Below are 21,514 nucleotides of genomic sequence, written 5' to 3' on the forward strand. Positions count from 1 at the left end.
AGTGGTAACAACAACAACCACAACCACCACCACCACCACCTCTTTGTTTGCTCCCTCAATAAAACCCCATTAAAAGATTGTTCAGCAATGCTGTGGTATGTTTCAGTGGCTGGGCCTTGGAAGGTGAGACTGAACAGAAATTGACCAGTGACACAGACATGGTCGCAGTGAAAAGAGAGGCAGAACTTACACATTTGTGTGCATTTCTTCCACACAGACGGCAAAAAGCAAAGGAGGAGGAAAGTTGCCTGGGCAGTGGGCAAGGGCTCCTTTAGTAAGGCACATCAGAAGTCGTGTGTAGTTTATTGTACAGCCCTGGGGGGTGGGGGTGGAGGAAGGAATGTGGGCCGGGCAAAGTCTAGAATTACACCATTGCAGAATAGGTTTTTTTCTTGCATGCTTTAAATAGCCAGCACCTTTTTCTTATTGCTTTCACGGTTCCCCAGTCAGCCAGACCCCTGACAGCTCATTCCTTCAAGGTAACAACTTAGTTTTGTACCTTCTCCTCTGCTGCGTTGGGCTGCGTTGCAGTCATCAGGCGGACTGTGTGTGTTTGTGTGTGGTGTGCATGTGTGCGGACTGCCTAACAATTTTTAGTGGCAAAGATATCTTTATGCACCCACCTCTTTCTCCTTCTCTCCTCCCCCTGCCCCTCTGATTTAACATGATTTCTTGTTCCTTCTGGCTATGCATTCATGTGTAGCTTTCAAAGCACTTTGGGCTGTAGTATTCCTCCCTGTGTATTGGAATCTCTTGTTTTCTTCACAAAAGGAACTGGCTGAGAGAATGAATGAATCAAAGAATTTGGTTTTGATGGGCAGGCAGGGTGGTGGAGGAAAACGGTAACCTACAAATGGCTGATGCTCTTCACATGAATGATGCCATCACTATTTTCCTGGAGTCGTTCTCCATAGGGAGCGGGATCCAAAGATCCTTTGAGGTGCATCTGGATGTGGCATGAAGGAAGTTGGCTTACTGTTCGGCATGTGACTGGGCCACTGTGAGTTTGTGTGTGTATATGTATGTGTGTGAGAGAACTGGACCACTGTGAACTATTAAAGATTCTGAATTGGGAAGGTGGAGAGGCAAAGTATACGCTGTACATGATGATTATGGGAACATTCTCTCACTGGGCAAAGCACTGAATGAGACATTTTCAAAAGAAAACACCTTGGTTGTCTTGTGCCTGAGGCAAGTGTTGAGAACCTTTGGGGCTCCAGATTTTGTTGAATTACAAATGCAATCAGCCCAGCAGACCAGGGATGGTGGGAGTTTTAGTTTAGTAACATCCAGAGGGCCAAAGGGACCCTGGAGTATGATCTCAAAACTGACTCCCCCCCCCCTCAAAAAACCCCCACACCATTAAGAGATGGTTTGCAATAGTTTGCACATCGCTAAGGTGAACTAATGGGAAAGTGATCAAGACTCTCTACTTTTACAAGTTACAAAGAAGTAGGGATCCCAGCAGGTGGAATATCCTCTCCTACAGACCCAATAAAGCTGTGTTCTTCTGGCTTGGCTCCCTGGATGTCGTTGGACTACAACTCCCATCATCCCTGATGATTGGCTAAAGTGGTTGAGAATGGTGGGCGCTGTATTCCAGCAACATTGCGGGACCTTAGATTGAAGAACGCACTGCATTATTAAAATTACAGCAGATGGGTCCTTTGTAGTTGTTCATCCTATTCTTAATTGGTTTGTTACTCCATCACATGTACGCAGTTTCTATTGAAATAATACTATGCATGCCCAAAGTTGCCTTAAAAAGGTGGATTTGCACCAGATCCCTCATGTGCCAGATCTTCCTTGCATTTGGCTTCCCAGCAGGTATCCATTGTGTGTTTCAATAAAAGGGCAACACATGTCCAGATCTGTGAGCAGAATGCAGCATCCTGAGAGTCTCATATTTTTTTTCCAGGGAAAGAGGCATTTCTGGTTCAGAGGAGGCATGGGGCAGAACCTAATCACAACAGAGAGTCTGCTTAATTTTCAGAAACTAATGTGTCTGGAGAGATTTACCGGGCTCGGCTACTTTTGCTAGCCTCTAAAGATCTCCCACATTCAGTCTCCATCCAATGTGCTGCTTCAGTCTTCCACAAAATAAAGGCTTTACGCTTAATAGTGACGTACAAATGTGCACGGTTTGTATAATAAAGTCTGCTTATGGAACTAGCTCTCTATTTCAGAATCCTCCTTATTTAGAACAGTCCCCAGAGCCAGACACTGAAAGCTTTCATCTGCCTTGCAGTCCCCATTCCACTTTTACCACCACATCCAATCACCTAAAAGCAGCCCTCTCTCAGCCTGAAGGCCCCCCCCCACCTGCCGTGTTACCACCTTGATAGTTACTTGGTCTTGGACTCTAATGGCCCCAAAGCACCATTGGTTTAAGAAGAATGGCAGGCACACTTGGCTGCCAGATCTTTGCCTTGATCAATAAACAATGTTAAAGATTTGTGTGATGTGAGTTATGATGCTACAGAACACATGCGATGCCCTCTGTCACTGCCTAATTTCTTAGGACTCACCCCGTTCCTTTCAGTGATGCACTCGGGATCAGTCAATGCATTGAAGGCAGAGTAGCCAAGAAAGTGTCCTGCAGATGTTGTGCACTCTAAATTCCACTGTCCCCAACCAGCACAGTCAATGGCCAGGGGTAAGGGAAGCTGTAGCTCAAAATGTCTGGAGAACGCCATTCTGACCACCCCTGGTCTAAAGCAATGGAGAAGTTTACAAGCTTTCTTCCTTCTGGCCCTGTCTTACAAGCAGGGCCGGGTTTAGGTTTGATGAGGCCCTAAGCTACTGAAGGTAATGGGGCCCTTTATATGTCCAGCTGTCCTTTGTCAACAACAAATTGTTGCTGCTTTTTGTGTTGAAGATATACTATGGACCTAATAGGTATCTAAAGCCATTTGCACATAACAAAATATGTATTTTATCAAATAATTGTTATATTTTGGAAATGTACATCCAGTTTTTTCCTTTAAATTTTTTGGGGGGCCCCAAGAGAGGGGGGCCCTAAGCTATAGCTTGTTTAGTTTATAAGTAAATCCAGCACTGCTTTCAAGGGAACACTGCCTACCTGCTACAGAACCACAATCTGTTGCAAGGGGTTTCTGGTACATATTCAGGGTTGTCCACTTCATTTGTATGGGGCAGCGGTCAGGCCTGTTGGGTCTCCTCCAGGACAAGGGTTGGAAACTTGTGCTCATCCCCCCCAGATGTTGCTAGAGTACAGTTCTCATAACCCTTGGCTGTTGGCCATGCTAGCTCAGCCCAATGGGAACTGTAGTCCAGCAACCTCTGCAGGGCCACATGCTTCCCCACCCCTGATCTAGAGCAGGGTTTCCCAAACTTGGACCTCCGGCTATTGTTGGACTATAACTCCCATCATCTCTAGCCAGCAGGACCAGTGGTCAGGAACGATGGGAACTGTAGTCCAGAAACAGCTGGAGACCCAAGTTTGGGACATCCTGGTCTAGAGCAATGTTCTTCAACCTCAGGTCCCCAGATGTTGCTGGACTACAGCTCCCATCATCTCTGACCATTAGCCTAAGCTGGCTGGGAATGATGGGAGCTATTAAGTATAGAAAGAGAATTTGGGAATGTCACCTTCAACTGTATTGCTTAAATACTGTAATTTAGCTGGGCCAGACTTTAGGGAGGCAACTGAGGTTAGTATTCATCTAAAGTCATGTTCATGTTTCTGATGGTAAGAGCTGTTTGACAGTGGAACAGACTCCCTTAGAAGGCGGTGGGCTCTCCTTCATTGGAGGTTTTTAAGCAGAGTTTGGATTGCCACCTATCAGGGATGCTGTACTTGAGCTTCCTGCATTGCAGGGGGCTGGACTAGATGACTCTCAGGGACCCTGCTGACTCTACAATTCCATGATTCCATGGTTTGGCTTATTTTGATGAGTGCAGAAAGCCAATATGGAAAACCCCCGGAAAGTGCAATTTTAAAAGTAAACAAGCAAACACTACCACCTCCACTTGTCAGGCTCTACCTGGAATACTCTGTTTAAAAGAATTTAGAAGTTAAATAGTGTCACCACCATTTTGCAGTTGGGTTTTTTTATTATAAAATAAGAGGACAGAATATGTGCCCATGAGAACAAAGCATAGAAGTCTGGGATTTAAAGGTGGATAAATCTCAGAAGACTCCCCACCCCGCTTCAAAAGCATCAGTAAGGTTCACCTCCGGTCTGAAGACTGGTGCTGTCCCCTTAGTTACAGAATGGGTCTGAGCTCTGGAAAAATTGGAGTCTACTGATGTACAGAAATCATGGGGAACCTTGGCCCTCCTAATGAATGATGCTCTTCAACCCCCATCAGCCCCAGCCAGCATTGGCAATGGTCCGCAATTATGGGAGCTGTAGTCCCATCTGGAGTACATCTGGAATACTACTACTACTACTACTACTACTACTAATAATAATAATAATAATAATATTTATACCCCACCTATTGGCTGGGTTTCCCAAACCACTCTGGTCGGCTCCCAACAGAATATTAAACACACGATAAAACATCAAACATTAAAAATTTCCCTAAACAGGGCTGCCATCAGATGTCTTCTAAAAGTCAGGTAGTTGTTTATTTCCTTGACATCTGATAGGAGGGCGTTCCACAGGATGTGCCACTACCGAGAAGGCCTTCTGCCTGGTTCCCTGTAACTTCACTTCTCTCATTGAGGGAACCACCAGAAGGCCCTCAGAGCTGGACCTCAGTGTACAAGCTGAATGATGAGGGTGGAGACGCCCCTTCAGGTATACTGGGCCAAGGCTGTTTAGGGCTTTAAAGGTCAGCACCAACACTTTGAATTGTGCTTGGAAATGTACTGGGAGTCCATGTAGGTCTTTCAGGGCCGGTGTCATGTGGTCTCAGCAGCTACTCCCAGTCATCAGTCTAGCTGCAGGTTCTCCATCCCTGACACAGATCACAGGAGCATCCAGCTGGTGGTCAGCTATTGTTCAGGTATCCCGGCCCCAGGTTGTGAAGGATATTGCACTGATGCTCCATGGCAAATGTGAATACATTTTCTTGAAGGGGGACCATAGGGCTATTTCTATGGGTCTGGGAGGATGTGATGGGCCAGTGACAGGAGCAAACATGGCCCAAAACATGTCTGAGCCCAGTGCTTCTAGGCACACTTTCGTAAAAGTAAACAGGATTGCAATTTCTTCACTGAATTGTTTTCACAAGTGAAATGAATTAAAATGAAAGGGGGATGTAAATAAACAAAATACCTGGTGGTGTACAAAACATTGGCGAATGCTTACTGAAAGGATACTCTGTGAGGAACCAGAACATTTTGAGATGAATCATTTAAAAATTAAGCTGACACTGTTCTTCTAATCCAAAGTAAATACCTCCTGCCTCAGTAAAGTCTATGGGTACATCTTGTGCACTTGGAATGTCAACATATCCAGCTGTTGTAAGCAAGGAAGCTGTGGTGTGAACTTTTGAGCGTGTCCCTGAGTTTGTCTCTCACTTTTCCTCCAGCTTGAGAATTTGATTGTTGTAAGCATAACAGTGGAGGGGCGAAAGGCGACACTGAGCTTTTGAAGGTGGGATGGATTACAGAGTCCCCGGGGCAGTGATCAATGGAGAAATACCTGCACAAGCCTCTGGGGAGAAGAAGAAGAAGAAGAAGAAGGAAGAAGCAATAGATCAAACCCTAGAACGCGACCACTGGAACAACAAAATGGAATATGTGCTCTCTGTAGCAGGAGAAATCATCGGCTTGGGGAACGTCTGGCGGTTCCCTTATCTCTGCTACAAGAACGGTGGTGGTAAGTGCAGCTCTTGCCTAGCAAATTTACATCGCATCTGCTAGATGTCTCAACTGTGTCACTTTCCCATTGATCACAAGAGAACCTGCACACCTGCAGTTGCATATCATGGGGGATGGGTGGGAGGGAATCAATAATGCCAGCCGAAGCAAGCCAAGTGCCAGCCTTTTACAGCGTACAAAATGTTTTGCAAAGTTTATGCCATTTATCTTCACAGCACCCTTATGTGTTAGGTTAGGGTGAGAGAGAAAGAGGAACTTGCACAAAACCACCTAAGAGTTTCCTCTTCAAACCCCAGTACAAGGTGGGGAGGGGGGGGGACTTAGGAGGCAGCCAGTGACTTCCACAATTTTCTCCCAAAAACTGTTTGTGTCCTTGCGAGCTAAGTGTAAAACCACACACAACATGAGATCTCCCGACATTACTAAAAAGAATAAATAAATAAATATTCATGCAACTATAAAGGCCTTTTTTTGGGGAGGGGGGACTGAAGCAATGGTGCTGAGGTTCTTGGTGAACTTTTCCTTCCCGTGTTGCTTTCCACTCCTACCCCATCAAAAAAAGAAAAAGGAGGTACACACAGACCATGCTTAAAGCATGGAAAGCAGAAATAAGCAAACTAACCCCAACCCCATCCCCTCTAATTCCCCTGGCACACCGCCCATTATTCCATCACACAGCCCAGAACCTCCAGAACCTGGCAAACCAAAGGCCTATATCACCTAACAGACTTCTATAAAAATAAACCCTTGTCAACACAAGAAATACAAGACAAACTAGGAGACGTCCAAATGCCTTGGTTAACACATCACCAATTACCGTATTTTTCGCTCTATAACACGCACCCGACCATAACACACATGTAGTTTTTAGAGGAGGAAAATCCGTAGGCATGCCACCCGTAGGCATTTCCTCCATAACACGCACAGACATTTCCCCTTACTTTCTAGGAGGAAAAAAGTGAGTGTTATGGTGCAAAAAATACGGTACATGCCCTTTTAAACAATCCAGTAGTAAAATCAGCAACAACTAGGCCCCTGACAACCTTCAAAAACCTCCTCCTAACAACAAAGGGACATGGCAAAGGAATGGTATCCACCATATACAAAATGCTACTCCAAAATCCCATGAACCCCCTAGACGTAATCAGAAAACAATGGGAGGACAACATAGGCTATGAGATTAACCCCACTCAGGGGACCAGAATGTGGTCTAAACCCCCCTTTAAATCCATATCTATGAAAAGAAAATAACTTACTCTGAAACTTACCTACAGATGGTACCTAACACCAAGGAAATTAGCGCTAATTCACCCAGGAACTTCACCAAAATGCTGGAGAGGGTGCACCTCCACAGGCACATACCTCTACATGTGGTGGGAATGCCCCAAAATCCAAAATTCTGGACAACAGCCATACGAGAAATATGTAAAATAACTAAGCAAGTACAGTGGTACCTCGGGTTACAGACGTTTCAGGTTACAGACGCTTCAGGTTACAGACTCCGCTAACCCAGAAATAGTACCTCGGGTTAAGAACTTTACTTCAGGATGAGAACAGAAATTGTGCGGCGGCAGCAGGAGGCCCCATTAACCAAAGTGGTACCTCAGGTTAAGAACAGTTTCAGGTTAAGAACGGACCTCCAGAACAAATTAAGTTCTTAACCTGAGGTACCACTGTATTAGAAATCACCCCAGAATTGGCCCTACTGAACATCTTCCAAGACAATAATACCCACTCACATCACAAAGAAATCATAACCCACCTACTCTCAGCAACCAGAAACATTATAACCAGACACTGGAGAGATCTGTCAGAAGTAAGCATGGATCAATGGTACCAAACAGTATGGGAAGCCTGGTTTCGATTGTCCAAACATGGCTACTGGCTTCCTGTCCCTCTATGGATGCTTAATTTACAAAGTGAGTCTAGGTTGACTGCTTTGTAGTGGTGAAATGGTTGCCGTACTTATTTTCCATGCTTGAATTGATCTGTTTCAGAAGGCACATTCTGCATTCCATGGCCATTTTCTCCTACTGCTTTTTGCTCTACGCTGTGTCCGTGTGTCTGTCTCTCTCACTCACAAATGTCCATAGAGAACAATCCCTCATGCATCTGAAGTGAATGTGTGTCCACGAAAGCTCATGCCATAACAAATTAGCTAGTCTTTAAGCTGCTACAGGACTTTTACTGTAAAAACAACAACCATCTCACTAATCTTGACAAGAGCTTGGAAAGCCAGGCAGAGTTATTGCTATATTGAGGGAAGAGGGACTAAAAACCTGGCTATAACATTATGGCTCTGTAATAAGGTTACCAGACGTCCCCGTTTCCCAGGGACAGTCCCCGGATTTACAAATCAGTCCCCATACAAAATCCATTGAAGTTGAAAAGTGTCTCTGGATTCATTGAAAAAAATCTGGTAGCCTTACAGTCTGTAATGGGTTGGCATCCCAAAAATGACCCCCAAAAGTAAGAAAGACAGGAATGGCTTTGAAGCACTGGTTCCTCTCTCCTCCTCCCTTCCTCTGCTGGGAGCCCCAGCTAGTCAAATTAGTAGAAATAGTTCCTTGCACAAAGGAAGAAATTATTCTGTGTTCCCACTGAAGGCAGGGCTTTCCCCCTTCCTTTCCCCATCTTTTGGAATGAGAGGACAGCATGACTCCTTTCCATAACATTACAATTTTGCCTCACATGGTGCATGTCCTAAGATGTAATGAAGAGAGTTGCCAAGGAGATGGCTTCTTTTACTCTGTCCTTAGAGAGCTCTCTCTATCTCAGACACACACTTGTTTACTTGTGGGTAAGGATGAGGGAGAAATTTGATTCAGGACACATTTAAAGGAGAACCTACCTAACCCACACTTTCTGAAACAATGTACAAATCCAAACACAGTAAGATCCACGCTTATCCAAATTTTGCCAGGCACATACTAGGATAAAATGTGCATAAAATGTATATATTTGTGGAAACAACATATAAGCATGTGCAGGATTAGGGGGAAAATTATTTGTAAAAATGTGTATTTTAGGGAAAGTTGCATACAAATGTCTATATTGGAAGAAATTCACACTACAATGCTGACAAATTTTTCATGAGATTTAAAAAAAAAATCACAAAGGTGGAGAAATGAATTTAAGATGGGAAAATGAGGTACTGAGAGAAACTGAAAATGACACATTCTCCCATCTGTCCTTGTGGGGCATTCAAAATGATGTAGGCAAGGGGTGAAGAGACTTGTTATGAGTCTCACAGTGATGTCACAGCAAGACACACATGAAACTATCATCCACAAAACAAAATATGTTGGGGCGAGAGAATTAGTTTTCCAGCAACTTGTGTTAAGGTGCTTGTGCTAGTAAATTAAATTTCCCCTCACAATGGAAGCATGTACCAAAGGACACTATATAGGTGGGTTAGTGAAGGCCACCATTCGCTGCCATACCTGCTATAAAAAGGGGCCCATGGTTTTCTTTTTATGTTTAAAAAAAATAAAGTCAAGAAAATGTTTTTGTCTCTCTTTATATTAGTACCACTGGTGTGATAAGTTGCAGTTTGGAGATAATAGGTGTTCATCTCAACCATCTCAACTGAAGTAAAAAGTGCAGTAACTGTCTTAGTAAGATTTTAAATCTGAGGAGTTGTATAATGTGAATACAGAAGTTCTTCTCTTCAGTTAAGATAATTTATAGGCTTTTGCAGTATAAGAACCTATTATAATAACGTTTCCTTTAAAAGACTCACCAGGAGTCATCTGCCACAGTTACGCTCTGTGCTGTCGTGTGGGTTATGTATGTGTTCTGGAAAAAATTACCTAGAGACCCATTTGAGAATTGTTCTCCTTGTTTGGTTTGATAACTATTTACTTAATCTGACTTTCTGGAAGCTTGTAGAAAAACAGGTTAGAAGGACTTGGTACTTGTAAGAGTTATCGGTGAGTAGATTTATGAACTCTGGTCTGAAATCTTTTGGATTTGCCTTAGAGGCCTACCTAAACCGCTTTCCCACCCTGACAGCGTGAAAGGGATTAGCTACTTCCACGCCGGCTTTCCTTTTTGTTTCTCTTTCTGCTTGAGAATTTTGTTTTTGAGGAGGGATTAGAGGGGAGGCTTGTTTTTATTTTTGTGAGGCTGGAATGTTCCTAAACTTGGGTTCGCCAACCCTATGCATGTTTACTAAGAAGCCCCATTGTTACTTCGGGAACAGGCAACATGGTGCACTTCAGATGTTGCTTGACTATCAACTGCGCTAACTCCTATCAACCCCACTACAATGGCCAATGGTCCGGGATGATTTCAATATTTATTTTAAACCATTTTTATATTTCTTAATATATAAAATTTCTCTTGGTGATGCATACCCTCTAACACCTTGATGGCAAAATCCAAGACACAATATTCCCAGACGCCATCTTCCTGTTTTTTCTCAAGAGAATGTTGGCTGTTTTGGATGTCTTGATCTCGTGTGGTTTTGCACCACAATCCCGCCCCCCGAAAAAGAGCTTTTTTCAGGCATGGTGCTCTAAAATGTATATTTTGGGGTCACAGCACAAGATCACAGCCTCAGGAAATAATTGTGGTGTGCAATTGCGTGAGATCATGGCATCCAAAATGGCCAACATTCTCTCGTGACAAAAGAAAAACCACGGGATGTCTTGATTTTTCCAGGATACTTTTGGGGTATGGTGATGTACAACAAATTAAACCAAACCAAAACAATTATTACAAAAATATACAATGCAACCATCAATACAAATTGGAAATCAATACAATAGTAATAAATATATACTGGTAGCAATACTGTAATTGAATACTGATGATGGATATTCCTATCCACTCAACCACTCTGAGGAGTTTTCTTTCTTTTTTTTACAGTCAAGTGGTATATAAATTTTATTAAATAAATAAATAAGTAGCAAACCTCCCCTTCATATAATGCTGCTTTAAATGTATGGTGTTGAATGTGGCCCTAGTCTCTCTGCCCTAGTCAGCCCCACTGACACCAGCCACCACTGACACTCAGTTCAAACTTGACCTACATGTGGATCTCGCTATTGGTTCCATTCCTTGTTCCTTTAAAATATGACCTGGCATCATGTTTTAATTGGACCCTGGATTTCTCTTTCAGCAAGAAAAAGGAATCATCTTTCAGCTGGTACTCTTGACTAAACTGAAAGGTACATGCCCTTTTAACACACACAAAAAGCAATGAAAAGCATGGAGGATACCAGCCCAGTTTCTGCTGTCAGGCTTAGTAAAGCATCCTCCTTTACTATTGGCTAGGAACAGAGGAAAGCAGAGGAGTGATCTCACCTCCCTCTACCCCCAGGGTCTGAAAGCTCATTGCTTCCATAGCAGGCACAGCCTCCTGCCATGCCAGCTTGGTGTGGACTTCAGTCAAAGGGCAGGGAGCCCAGTCCAGCCTGCTAAGAGCTGGAACCGTTAAGGGGATTTCGGAGCAAATTAAAGTTAATTGTGATTTTCCAGTCAGTTAAATATTGGCTTGATCCTGGAACGGATGGAGGTGTTGAAAGTGGCTAGCAATTAATGCCAAGGAGCAGAGTCTGCATCTGTCCAAACCTGGACACAAAAGGCATAAGAATTGCTTTAATTCCTTCCCTTTTCAGTCAAAATGTTAGTCATGGGTTGTATCTACAGTAGCGTTGAGTAGTACATCCCATCAGTGCAAAAATTTCTGCTTGCTCAATGGGACTTGGCCCGCCTCCCCGTTCATGCCTCCAACCCTCCAGACTAGATTTGGGGAGGACATAGGGTGGGGGAGTCCTGTTGCAGAAATCGTTGTGTTGATGGGATGTGTTAGTTGGATACTGCCCCATATGTCACAAGGGGCCACCAGTTTGAATGTTGCTGAATAGATTGGTGCTACTGTGATAAGCATCTTTTGACTGCTTTAATGCTGGGCCAGCATCAAATATTAACACCATTTGATATTACATGGCAACTACTGAATGCTGTCTAATATTAACTATGGTTGCATGTCAGCTGTAAAAAATAACTTGCAAGATATCCTTGCATGGCAGCAGCCGAGCACTGTTGAGTACGGAATACCATGTTGTATCAAGTATCAAACATTATTCTGGTATCAAATAGTGAAGCGAATATTGTATGTAAAATATAGATATCCAATCCTGAGTAAGTATCTGGCAAACGATAGGAGTATTCCAAGAATATCTTCAATATGTTCAAAGTTTGCAGAGCAAAATATTGTGGAGAATAGTTGGGAGCATATTCATTTGGGCTCTTAAGAATAATGAATTGATAGGCTTGCTTTGTGCAGAGGGTTAAGTTAGACAGTGTTTTTGTTCCACAGCTGACTCTGTGATGTTAGTGAACTTAGTTTTTAAAATGCAATTTGTCTGTGATCAAATACAATCAAAGTTGCATTTGTCTCATCCTGATCAAAGGTTTGAACCTTCTTGTTCTGGTATGAAGTATTCAAAACCATATTTGTTGTCATCTGAGCTTTCTTTCTAAAAACCATCATAAACCTGCTCACTGGGCCATTGGGTCAATGTGTCCACAAGCTCAACATTTTGCTGGCAGAATCCCGGAGAAGTGTATTGCTATTGGTTGGCCCAAACCCAAGGGATGATCTTCAAACACCTCTGAGGGTCAAACTACTTCTGTTGTGTGGTTAGCAAACATATCTTTTCTAATAATAATAATAATAATAATAATAATAATAATAATAATAATAATTCAGTTTGGTTTTCTTAATATAACAAATGAACAACAAAAACATGAACATTTGCAGAAATAAATAAATAAATAAATAAATAAATAAATAAATAAATAAATAAATGCCCTTCCCCACTTGGCTCTTTGTTATCACCATAGCTTCCTGTTTTGAAAGCCTGAGCATCTAACACCTCCATGTGTTTCTGAATCTGTAGGTGCCTTCTTCATCCCCTACCTCATCTTCCTTTTCACCTGCGGGATCCCAGTATTCTTCCTGGAGACGGCACTTGGGCAGTACACCAGCCAGGGAGGTGTCACGTCCTGGCGGAGGCTGTGCCCTCTCTTTGAAGGTGAGTTGGGTATGATGGGACCAGCTTGTTTGCTAGAAAGTCTGTACTACCTTTTGCACTAAAGCAGCTATCTTACATAGGGCATCAATGGGATTTTCTGGGCCCGGTACACTTACATGTGGATTGGACCCTCTGCCTGGCTTCCAAAAGGGGGCACATATTTGCATAACATTTCCATACACTTTGTATCACGTGAAGATCTTTTTGCTCTGTGGCAGGTGGGGTGGAGGGCCCTAGCATAAATCAGAAGCCACACTCAAGTAAATAAGATGTCTGAAGGACAGACAAAATGCGAATCCTTTGCCTCCCTGCACACCCACAAGATTCAGCTGGGGGTGTCAGCATTCACATGCTGATGTCAACGTTTGCCCAATTTTGGCTGTTTGCTGTAGCATTAGCATCAGATCATCGTGCATCAGCACTATTTCGGGTTTTTAATGACTGTGTCTCTTGCAACAGCAGCACCACTGCTTCTTGAAGCTTGAGAGTGATACCTGTCAGTGGAAAATGCAAACGCCCCTCAGTTGTGACAAAGATCGCTGTTGTGGAGGCAACAGAGTGTGGCTGAAGTGACCACAGGAATCTCAATTTTTATAGAAGAGGAAAATTAACATGATGGAAAGGGAAAAGAGAAGCTCAGGTTGCACATTAGCTGAAATAAAATGTTAAATGCGGATGTTTACTGATTACAAGAAAGGATCTACCAGGTTGGGGGAAATTGTATTAATGCAGTGACAATCAGCATGGGGTGGGTGCTAATCAAAGATCTTCCTTCTTTTTTGTTTTGCTGTGTAAAATGCATGCTTATGTCTACTTTTTATGTTTTTATGTTTGTTTTAAATCAAAGATTCCCTCAATCACTTCCGGCTGGGGTAAGGTCTGTTGGGAATCTGAGATGAGATCCCCACACAGCGGAAGTTGCCTCCAGGTCCAGTCACCACACAGAGGCAGCTTAGAGCCCCAAATAATTTACTGCTGCAGAAGATAAAGCTTCAGTAATACAGTTCTGGATGCTGAGAAATATATATACAGGATGTACCATATACAGCTACAGACACATACAAGTACAAAGCATATCTGTTGCTCCAGCAATTCAAGATGTAACGCCGACTCCCTTCACACCCGGACACACAACACACCCTGGCACAGATGAGCTGGCATGCATCAATCCCTTGCATAGACGACCCTGGGCCATTGCCATAGCAACTGGCTTGGCTGGCCTTGCACCTCTGACCTTTTCTAATATATAGGGTGATTTGTTCTCATGTAGGAAATTAACACCTTCCTCATGCCCAGTTCCTCCAACAAGGGCTGCCGTGCCAAAACTAAGACATAAGGCACACTTTGGAACTAGTGTAAAGTAAAAGAGAAAAGGGGGAGCCTCTACTTGTTTTCCTGTAGAATTGTAAGATTCTGGAATATATGACACCTAGGAAATGTACAGTGCATAAACAGGTGCAGGGAAAATTAAAAAAGTAAGTGGAAATTAAACCAAGGGGAAGACATGGTGAATGAAAGGAACACCCAGAATGGTGAATGGAGCACCTGAGAAAATGGGAAAGACAAGTTGATGTATCCTGCAATGCGAATGCATGCCCTATGGGGATTTTATGAAAATTATGGATTAGGGCAGGCTTCTCCAATCAGCCTCAGCAAGCATGGCAAATAGCCTGTTCTGAATCCCCTATCCTTCAGATTCAGTGGATGACACCCCCTCCCCCAAGTTCTAGTATAATGGAACACTTCACTTTCTGATCAGATGTTTGCATGATTTTAAGGTTACTCAAAATCCGGATCAAATGGAAAGTTGAGGCTAAAAGGTTCCTGGGTCATTAGGGACTCTTGATTTATTTCTGCTTCATTCCAGGACAAATTACTGTGTTAATCACAGCCTGGCAGTTAGCTCAGGTAGGTAGAAGTGGATGGAGTTCATTGTTCGCTGTAACATCGTAAGCAAAGGGCTGCTGGAATGTCTTGCCCATGTCAACAAAGGCAGTTGTTTCATTGCAATCAACAACTGATAGCCAGCTGACTTTAGCAAAGGGAACTTCAAGTTCTGGGGGCCAAGTGCAGTCCTCCAAAGGATTCAATTTGTCCCTCAGGCCTCTCCTCAGGCCACACACCACCCCAAGGGGCCAGACACTCCTTTGCCTGGCTGGAATGAACCCTTGAACCCTTTGTCTGCATGGAAGGAGAATGGAGACAGGTGTTATATGGTGCGTAAGTGTGCGTGCTTGTGTTTGTGTATAGAAACCACTGACTTTTGCAACTGGCTTGCCCACCACTGGGGTGCAACCCAGGGCAGATCTTCTATGAAATTTAAGAATCTTAAGTTTCATAGCCTTTAACCCCAGAGGGGCCCCAAAAGCAACTTAATTCATCCATGTATATAACATTTCCCTATTTCTCACCCCCCCCAAGAACTTGAAAACTACAAGGCATGGGAAATATTTATTTACTGCAGTGACTTTGACATGTGAGATAATCCAGTATAGCAATTTTAATCAAGATCTGAGATGTCGTAGTCATTATTATTATTACTATTATTAAAATAATTGTGGGGATCTGTCGTGGAACAACCCCACTGAAGAAGATAACTGAGTGGTTACGAGATCTCGTTGCTGGTTGCAAAGGGGGCCCCATAACAGTTCGAGCTTCAGGGTACCCCAAATGTAGGTGCAACCCTGAAAAAACAAAACCACCCTGGCTTTATTACTCCAATTAATTTTCTTCAAATCCCCTTCCCTGTTTCTTTTGTTCACTCTGCAGGAATTGGTTATGCTTCCCAGGTGATTGTTGTACTACTTAATTTCTATTACATTATTGTTCTGGCCTGGGCCTTGTTTTACCTCTTCAGCTCATTCACCATAGACCTTCCATGGGGCAGCTGTGATCATGAGTGGAACACAGGTAATTTGGAGTCCCTCTCTTGCTGTTCTGCAAGATGCTTAGTATTACTTTGTACTGATTCCACACACCGCCCCCCCCCCGCTAGCAATAACCATCTACAGTACTTCATTTTCCGTCGTGGCTTCAACCCTTTGGAACTCCCTGTCCAGGGAGATCTGCATGGCCACGTTCTTACTCTTCTGCCCCTCCTTCCCTGTGGGAGGCCAACCCAGCACATGCCCTCTGTGTGCACTAAACACAAACAAACTTCTGCCCACTTTTGACAAGGCAGTGCAGGCTGTCTTGTCTTGCCTTCACTCCATTACATGTGGACATGGATATTGTTGCAGATGATGGGCTGAAATTTAGCCCTAGCCCCACATAGGATTGGTATTGTGGTGGTGGTGGGGAGAGGGGAAACCACCTCTGAACTAGCTGTAGTCTTGAGCTGTTAAGTCCTGAACTTCATTGGCTCTGAAAGAAGAAGAAGAAGAGTTTGGATTTGATATCCCGCTTTATCACTACCCTAAGGAGTCTCAAAGCGGCTAACATTCTCCTTTCCCTTCCTCCCCCACAACAAACACACTGTGAGGTGAGTGAGGCTGAGAGACTTCAGAGAAGTGTGACTGGCCCAAGGTCATCCAGCAGCTGCATGTGGAGGAACGAAGATGCGAACCCGGTTCACCAGATTACGAGTCCACCGCTCTTAACCACTACACCACACTGGTGTAGTGGCCAGTCAATCAAGAGTAGCCAATCTTGTCTAGGAAAGAACTTGCCTCATCCTTTTCATACACATATAGGCTTGGATGCCCAGGCACACTCATGAACAGCTATCTCAATCAGGTTTGGCGCCAAACCTTGAGGTCGGTGGGCTGGTGTTGGGCACCTCACCACGTGCTCACCATCCTCATCGCTTCCCAGAAGTGCTTCAGTGGTAGATGGGCCCCACTTTTCTGGACACTGATCCCAGGCCTGCTCTCTGTAGGATCCTAGCCTCATGTGGCACAGACTCTTTCTTTCCTGAGCATCCTATTGAGCTCTGCAGTTTTATTCCTGGTCTTTTTTTTTTTTAAAGGAAAGTATATTAGTTGCATTTTGTGGGGATGTCTTCCAATTGTATGTTTTCACAGTTTCTGTCACTTGGCGCTGTCTTACAGAGAACTGTGTGGAATTCCAGAAGACAAACACTTCGCTAAATGTGTCGGCCGAAAATGCCACCTCTCCTGTCATAGAGTTTTGGGAGTAAGTGAAGATTCCTCCATTTTCAGGTTTGGTTTCCACAGCTATGACCAACCACCAGCCGCAGGAGTGTTCTTCTGTTGGACATGCAAAGTCTATAGATCTCAATAGCTCGCATTGCTAACTGGGAAAAGCATGAACTGTGGGAATGGAATCTTGGTCTCTGTGCACCTTAACTCTTAATTTGCGATTTAAATCAGTTAAGTTCTGCACAAAGCGGAGCATAAATCTGGCCTTGGGTTTCTTGTCTATTCCTCATCTTTTGCATATTTTTAAAATGAACTATGCAAATTTCAATGCATACCTTACCTGTAGGATGCATATGCTCTTAACGTAAGGTCCACCCATCTGGTATCTTGTGGCAGCTGCTGTCTGCACCTTTGTACCAACCCATCAATGAACACCCTCCTCCTCATTCCAGGCACAAAAGCAATAATGGTTGTTTGCTGCCTTCTCATAGATCAATTGTACAAATACATAAATATAGATTTGTATATAAAACGGAAGAAGCAGTAAAGGAGGTGTCAGGAGAGGGCTGGCACAGGAAATGACTCAGGAGCACATAATGTATGCTCCAGCACAGTGAGCACATGGCACCTGTCTGGTTTCAGAAGCAGTGCAGGAGTGGCACTTTTTCGTAATCTAATCCTGTCTTTCCTCCACACATGCATTTACACCTCTGCACTCCTTTACCAGAGAGGACAATTAGGTCATTTCCATAGAAACCACCCTTGCATCTTCCTTTCTGAAATCAACTCTCTGCGTCAAATACTTGGAGGTTATTCAAACGCCCAACACAAAACCCCACAAAGGAGCACTGTAAGAGTGTGGCTTCTCTGGTGAGAAAATTTGTTTCAACGCATCATGACATCAGATGTTTGTCAGGTTCATGGCCCTGCCTACCTGTCAAAATTGACCTGTGGGGTGGCAGGAGATAAAGTTCTGGACCACCGGGCCAGAACTGCCCGCCCCCACTCCTGCCCTTCATCAACAAACAAAGAGCTATCACGTATATATGCCCTTGTTTTGAAGCATATTACAATGAATTCCTTAATGGATGCACAAAGTAAATGGATGCTCCATTTACTTGCTTGCTGTCACCTACAGCAGTGCAAAGTCAGAATTGACCAGGGCTCCAAACCAGTCAGACAGGACAGTGTGTGGGGGCAGAGCATGTACTGGGCATGCAGGTGTGCTCTAGGTTCACCTCCTCCTCAGAAACCCTGATGATCAAGTATGGGGACTTGCCAGAATAGGTTACGTTTCTGTAAGCTTGCAGGCTACCAAAACATAAGCTTGGGGTTCCATAATCCAGTGGGGAATCTTTTGACTTGGGCGACAAAATAACTTGACTGGCCTTGAGTATTGCTCTTCATTTTGACCTGGCAGGTGTGGAGTGTGAGGCGATTTGCCTCAGGCTGCAACATGGCTTGGAGTGGCCCAGCTCCTTCTGAGGCTCCCATGGCAACCCTCCACAACATTGCGAGGGGGCACCATGTGCAAAACAGTGTATTCTGGGGGAAGTGGCCAGGCTGGGAGATGTTACAAAGTGTACCCAGAAGAAATCAAGCCAGGCTCTGTTTCTTCCGCAGGAGGAGAGTACTCAACATTTCTGATGGCATAGAGCACTTGGGAGGTGTGCGGTGGGAACTGGCTCTCTGTCTCCTGCTGGCCTGGATCATCTGCTACTTCTGCATCTGGAAAGGAGTCAAGTCCACAGGCAAGGTGGGCATATTTCATTTCTCTCTCTCGCTTCCCTCCATCACAATACTTGTAGCCCTCTGCAGCTGATGGGCTTAACAACATGTTACAGTACATTAGTTGCATGGCTATTAGCCACATCAAGGAATTTAAATACACCACCCAGGAGAGGGTGGCATCAATTATACATGTGCAGGATGCCAAGTTATTGAAATATTACCACTTGTACAGTGGTACCTCAGGTTACAGACACTTCAGGTTACAGATTCCACTAACCCAGAAATAGTACCTCGGGTTAAGAACTTTGCTTCAGGATGAGAACACAAATCGTGCAGCGGCAGTGGGAGGCCCCATTAGCTAAAGTGGTGCTACAGGTTAAGAACAGTTTCAGGTTAAGAACGGACCTCCAGAACGAATTAAGTTCTTAACCCGAGGTACCACTGTACCTATTTTTCCTGTGTGAGTGACAGGCAGAAATTCAACTTGGGCAGCTTTTCCTAGAATGCAAACATAAGAACAGAAGGCGAACCTGCTGGGTCAAGCCAATGGCCTATATAGTCCAGCCTCATCTTCTTGCAGTAGCCAACTAGATCCTGCAAGCAGAACCTGAGCACAACAGTACTCTTCTTGGCTGTGACTCCCAGCAACTGGTATTCAGAGGCATACTGCGCCATGCAGTGGAGGTGGAACACAGCCATTGAACTGGTAGCCACTGGTAGCCTTGTCCTCCATGAATTTGTCCAGTCCTCTTTTGAAGATATAAAGATGGTGGGAGGCAGGAGGCAACTCCTGAACTGATTTGGCTGCTGAACAAAGCCAGCAATTAAAAGGCATGGAGCTTATCTCAGCAAAAAGTGGTGCTAACTGGGTCCTTGGGGGGGGGGGGCTCTTTAGGATGTTTCCCATCCCCTGTGGAAGTCTATCACGCAACATTCACATGCAAGGGAAGCTATGCCGGCTCTTTCATTAGACAGAGGTCATTGGGGTGGGAGCCCATGCACAACCCTGCTACTCATGCATTTAGTATCATACTTATTTTGCCCCAAGAAAGTGCTTTATGCTCTGCAGGGGAAAACATGCAGGGACCTCACAATGACCTCGGTGTTTTGCAGCCTTAGGAAAAGCCTAGTCTCTGCTGGTTTCCTGTGTCTCCATGTATGCAGTAATGGTTGTGTGTAGTACTGGACTATGGCAGGCCATCACAGGTGCTCAAAATAGGAGGATGTTGCCAAAAACCAACATGGAAAAGGCTGCCCCCTCCCTGGTGTGTACTATGCATTAAGGTGATTACGAGTTGGCCTCTCAACCGTTCCATCTCGTCTGCCTCCATCTCGGTTTTCACAATATGTCGCTGTCATTTGGCTGTGCTCATTAGTGTGTTTTTAATACACTCCCCTGAGCCATTCCCGGCCAGCTTTCTGTTTTCACTTCCATCTGTTCTTAAACTTCAAAATCACGAGGAGACTGTCTTTTCCCGATAAGGTGCAAACCACAGCGTGGTTACTAGGCCAGATGGAATCAACACATGCGTGGCAAAGGTTTCCGTATTATTTTCCTCCGCTGCAAAATGAAATGAGAGTCTGCCTTGAGCCTTGACGCTGTGATAAGAGACAGAGCCTTATCAGCAGGTTTCTGCCATAACACCCCCAATAATGAAATGGAGATTTGTTTGTTTGTTTGTTTGTTAAATGTATATCCTGCCCCTCCTCCCAGGGTGACAAACAACAGCTGACGAAACACTAAAGACATCTTAAAAACAATTCCAGTGCAGACACAGACTGTGAACGTTCTCTGCTTGAAAGTCTTGTTGGCAGATGAGAGTCTTCATGAGGCACCTTCAGGAGAGGGTATTCCTAAGGGTAGGGGGGTCAAAACACTAAAGACCTGATTCTCATATTGTGTGGAAACAGTGCTTTCCCCCCCTGGCACTATTGAATGGTACGCAGTGCCGGCACCTCCCCCCCTTCAAATCTTGAAATAAGGTAAATAGAGGGTGGGGAGAGCAAGCAGGCAACCGTAACTAAAAGGGGGATTGCGAAAAGCAGGAGGCTGAGGCGGCGAGGAAAAGGAGGCCCTTGTTCAGAGCTGTGGTTGCTGCTCTCAGTTGACAGGTTGCACCATTTCCCTTCAGCTGCCCCACAATGGTGCTCTCTCCCCCTAGACGTGCCGCTATGCTGCTGCCTTGCTGCGCGGGAAGTGGACAGGCTAGTGTGAGCCCCTCTTCCCTTCTGTGTTTGCTCGCTCTTTTCAGAAGGAGAAGGGGGAAGGTGGGATGCTGGGTGGGTGTGAAGAGCAGATGGGGCAAGGTGGCGGGGTAGGTTGAAGAACGGGGAGGGGGCATGCAAAATGAGGCTTTAATCAATTGAGAGGGAACAGGAGACAGTGTGTGTGTTAGAGAAAATGGGGCTGGGAAAGAGGACCATAGTGAGCACCTTTGTTTTCTAGAAAGAAAGCACTGTGTGGAACAGATCTCAAATGGAGTGGGAAGAGAGTTCCAGAAGGGCGTTGGAGGGCTGCCATGTGTGTGCTGTGTGCTCTACCTTGTTGCTCTTTGGGCATGGTAGATGCTGCTGCTCCGTCTCCAGACAGAGTCAGCTGCCAGGCTGGATGCCTTCCGTACATGGAACCAGGGAGGAGATGCCATCTTGTGTTTTGCCTCAGGCAGCAAAATGTATTGGGCTGGCCCTGCTTAGAATGTAGAAAAATAAGACCAAACATGCTGATGGATAACTGATGTAGTGGGAAAAAAACCCATGTCTTGTGAAGCATATGCTATGTGAAAGCAAAGCTGGCATGTGACACAGAAACTCCGAAGAGAAGATCTAAGAATGGAAACTGT

At 44.5% G+C, this 21,514-nt stretch overlaps 1 protein-coding gene across 2 annotated transcripts in view; it reads left to right on the top strand.

Annotated features, from left to right (window-relative positions):
* The first annotated feature begins 444 nt into the window (after nt 1–444).
* SLC6A13 (solute carrier family 6 member 13) overlaps nt 445–21,514 on the top strand; it is a 44,065-nt gene continuing 22,995 nt past the window's right edge. Inside the window, exons 1-6 of one of the 2 annotated variants that reach the window (XM_081210132.1) lie at nt 445–479; nt 5,506–5,795; nt 12,709–12,843; nt 15,613–15,753; nt 16,893–16,977; nt 18,567–18,699. In XM_081210132.1, coding sequence (XP_081066258.1) covers nt 5,576–5,795; nt 12,709–12,843; nt 15,613–15,753; nt 16,893–16,977; nt 18,567–18,699 — 714 coding nt within the window. In that variant the 5' untranslated portion in view covers nt 445–479; nt 5,506–5,575. Of the gene's footprint in view, nt 480–846; nt 1,001–5,505; nt 5,796–12,708; nt 12,844–15,612; nt 15,754–16,892; nt 16,978–18,566; nt 18,700–21,514 lie in introns of those variants that run through there. The other variant, XM_081210133.1, reaches the window with a different exon arrangement.

This window comes from Podarcis bocagei, assembly GCF_964188305.1.
Source record: "Podarcis bocagei genome assembly, chromosome: 10".
NCBI classification, from domain to species: Eukaryota; Metazoa; Chordata; class Lepidosauria; order Squamata; family Lacertidae; genus Podarcis; species Podarcis bocagei.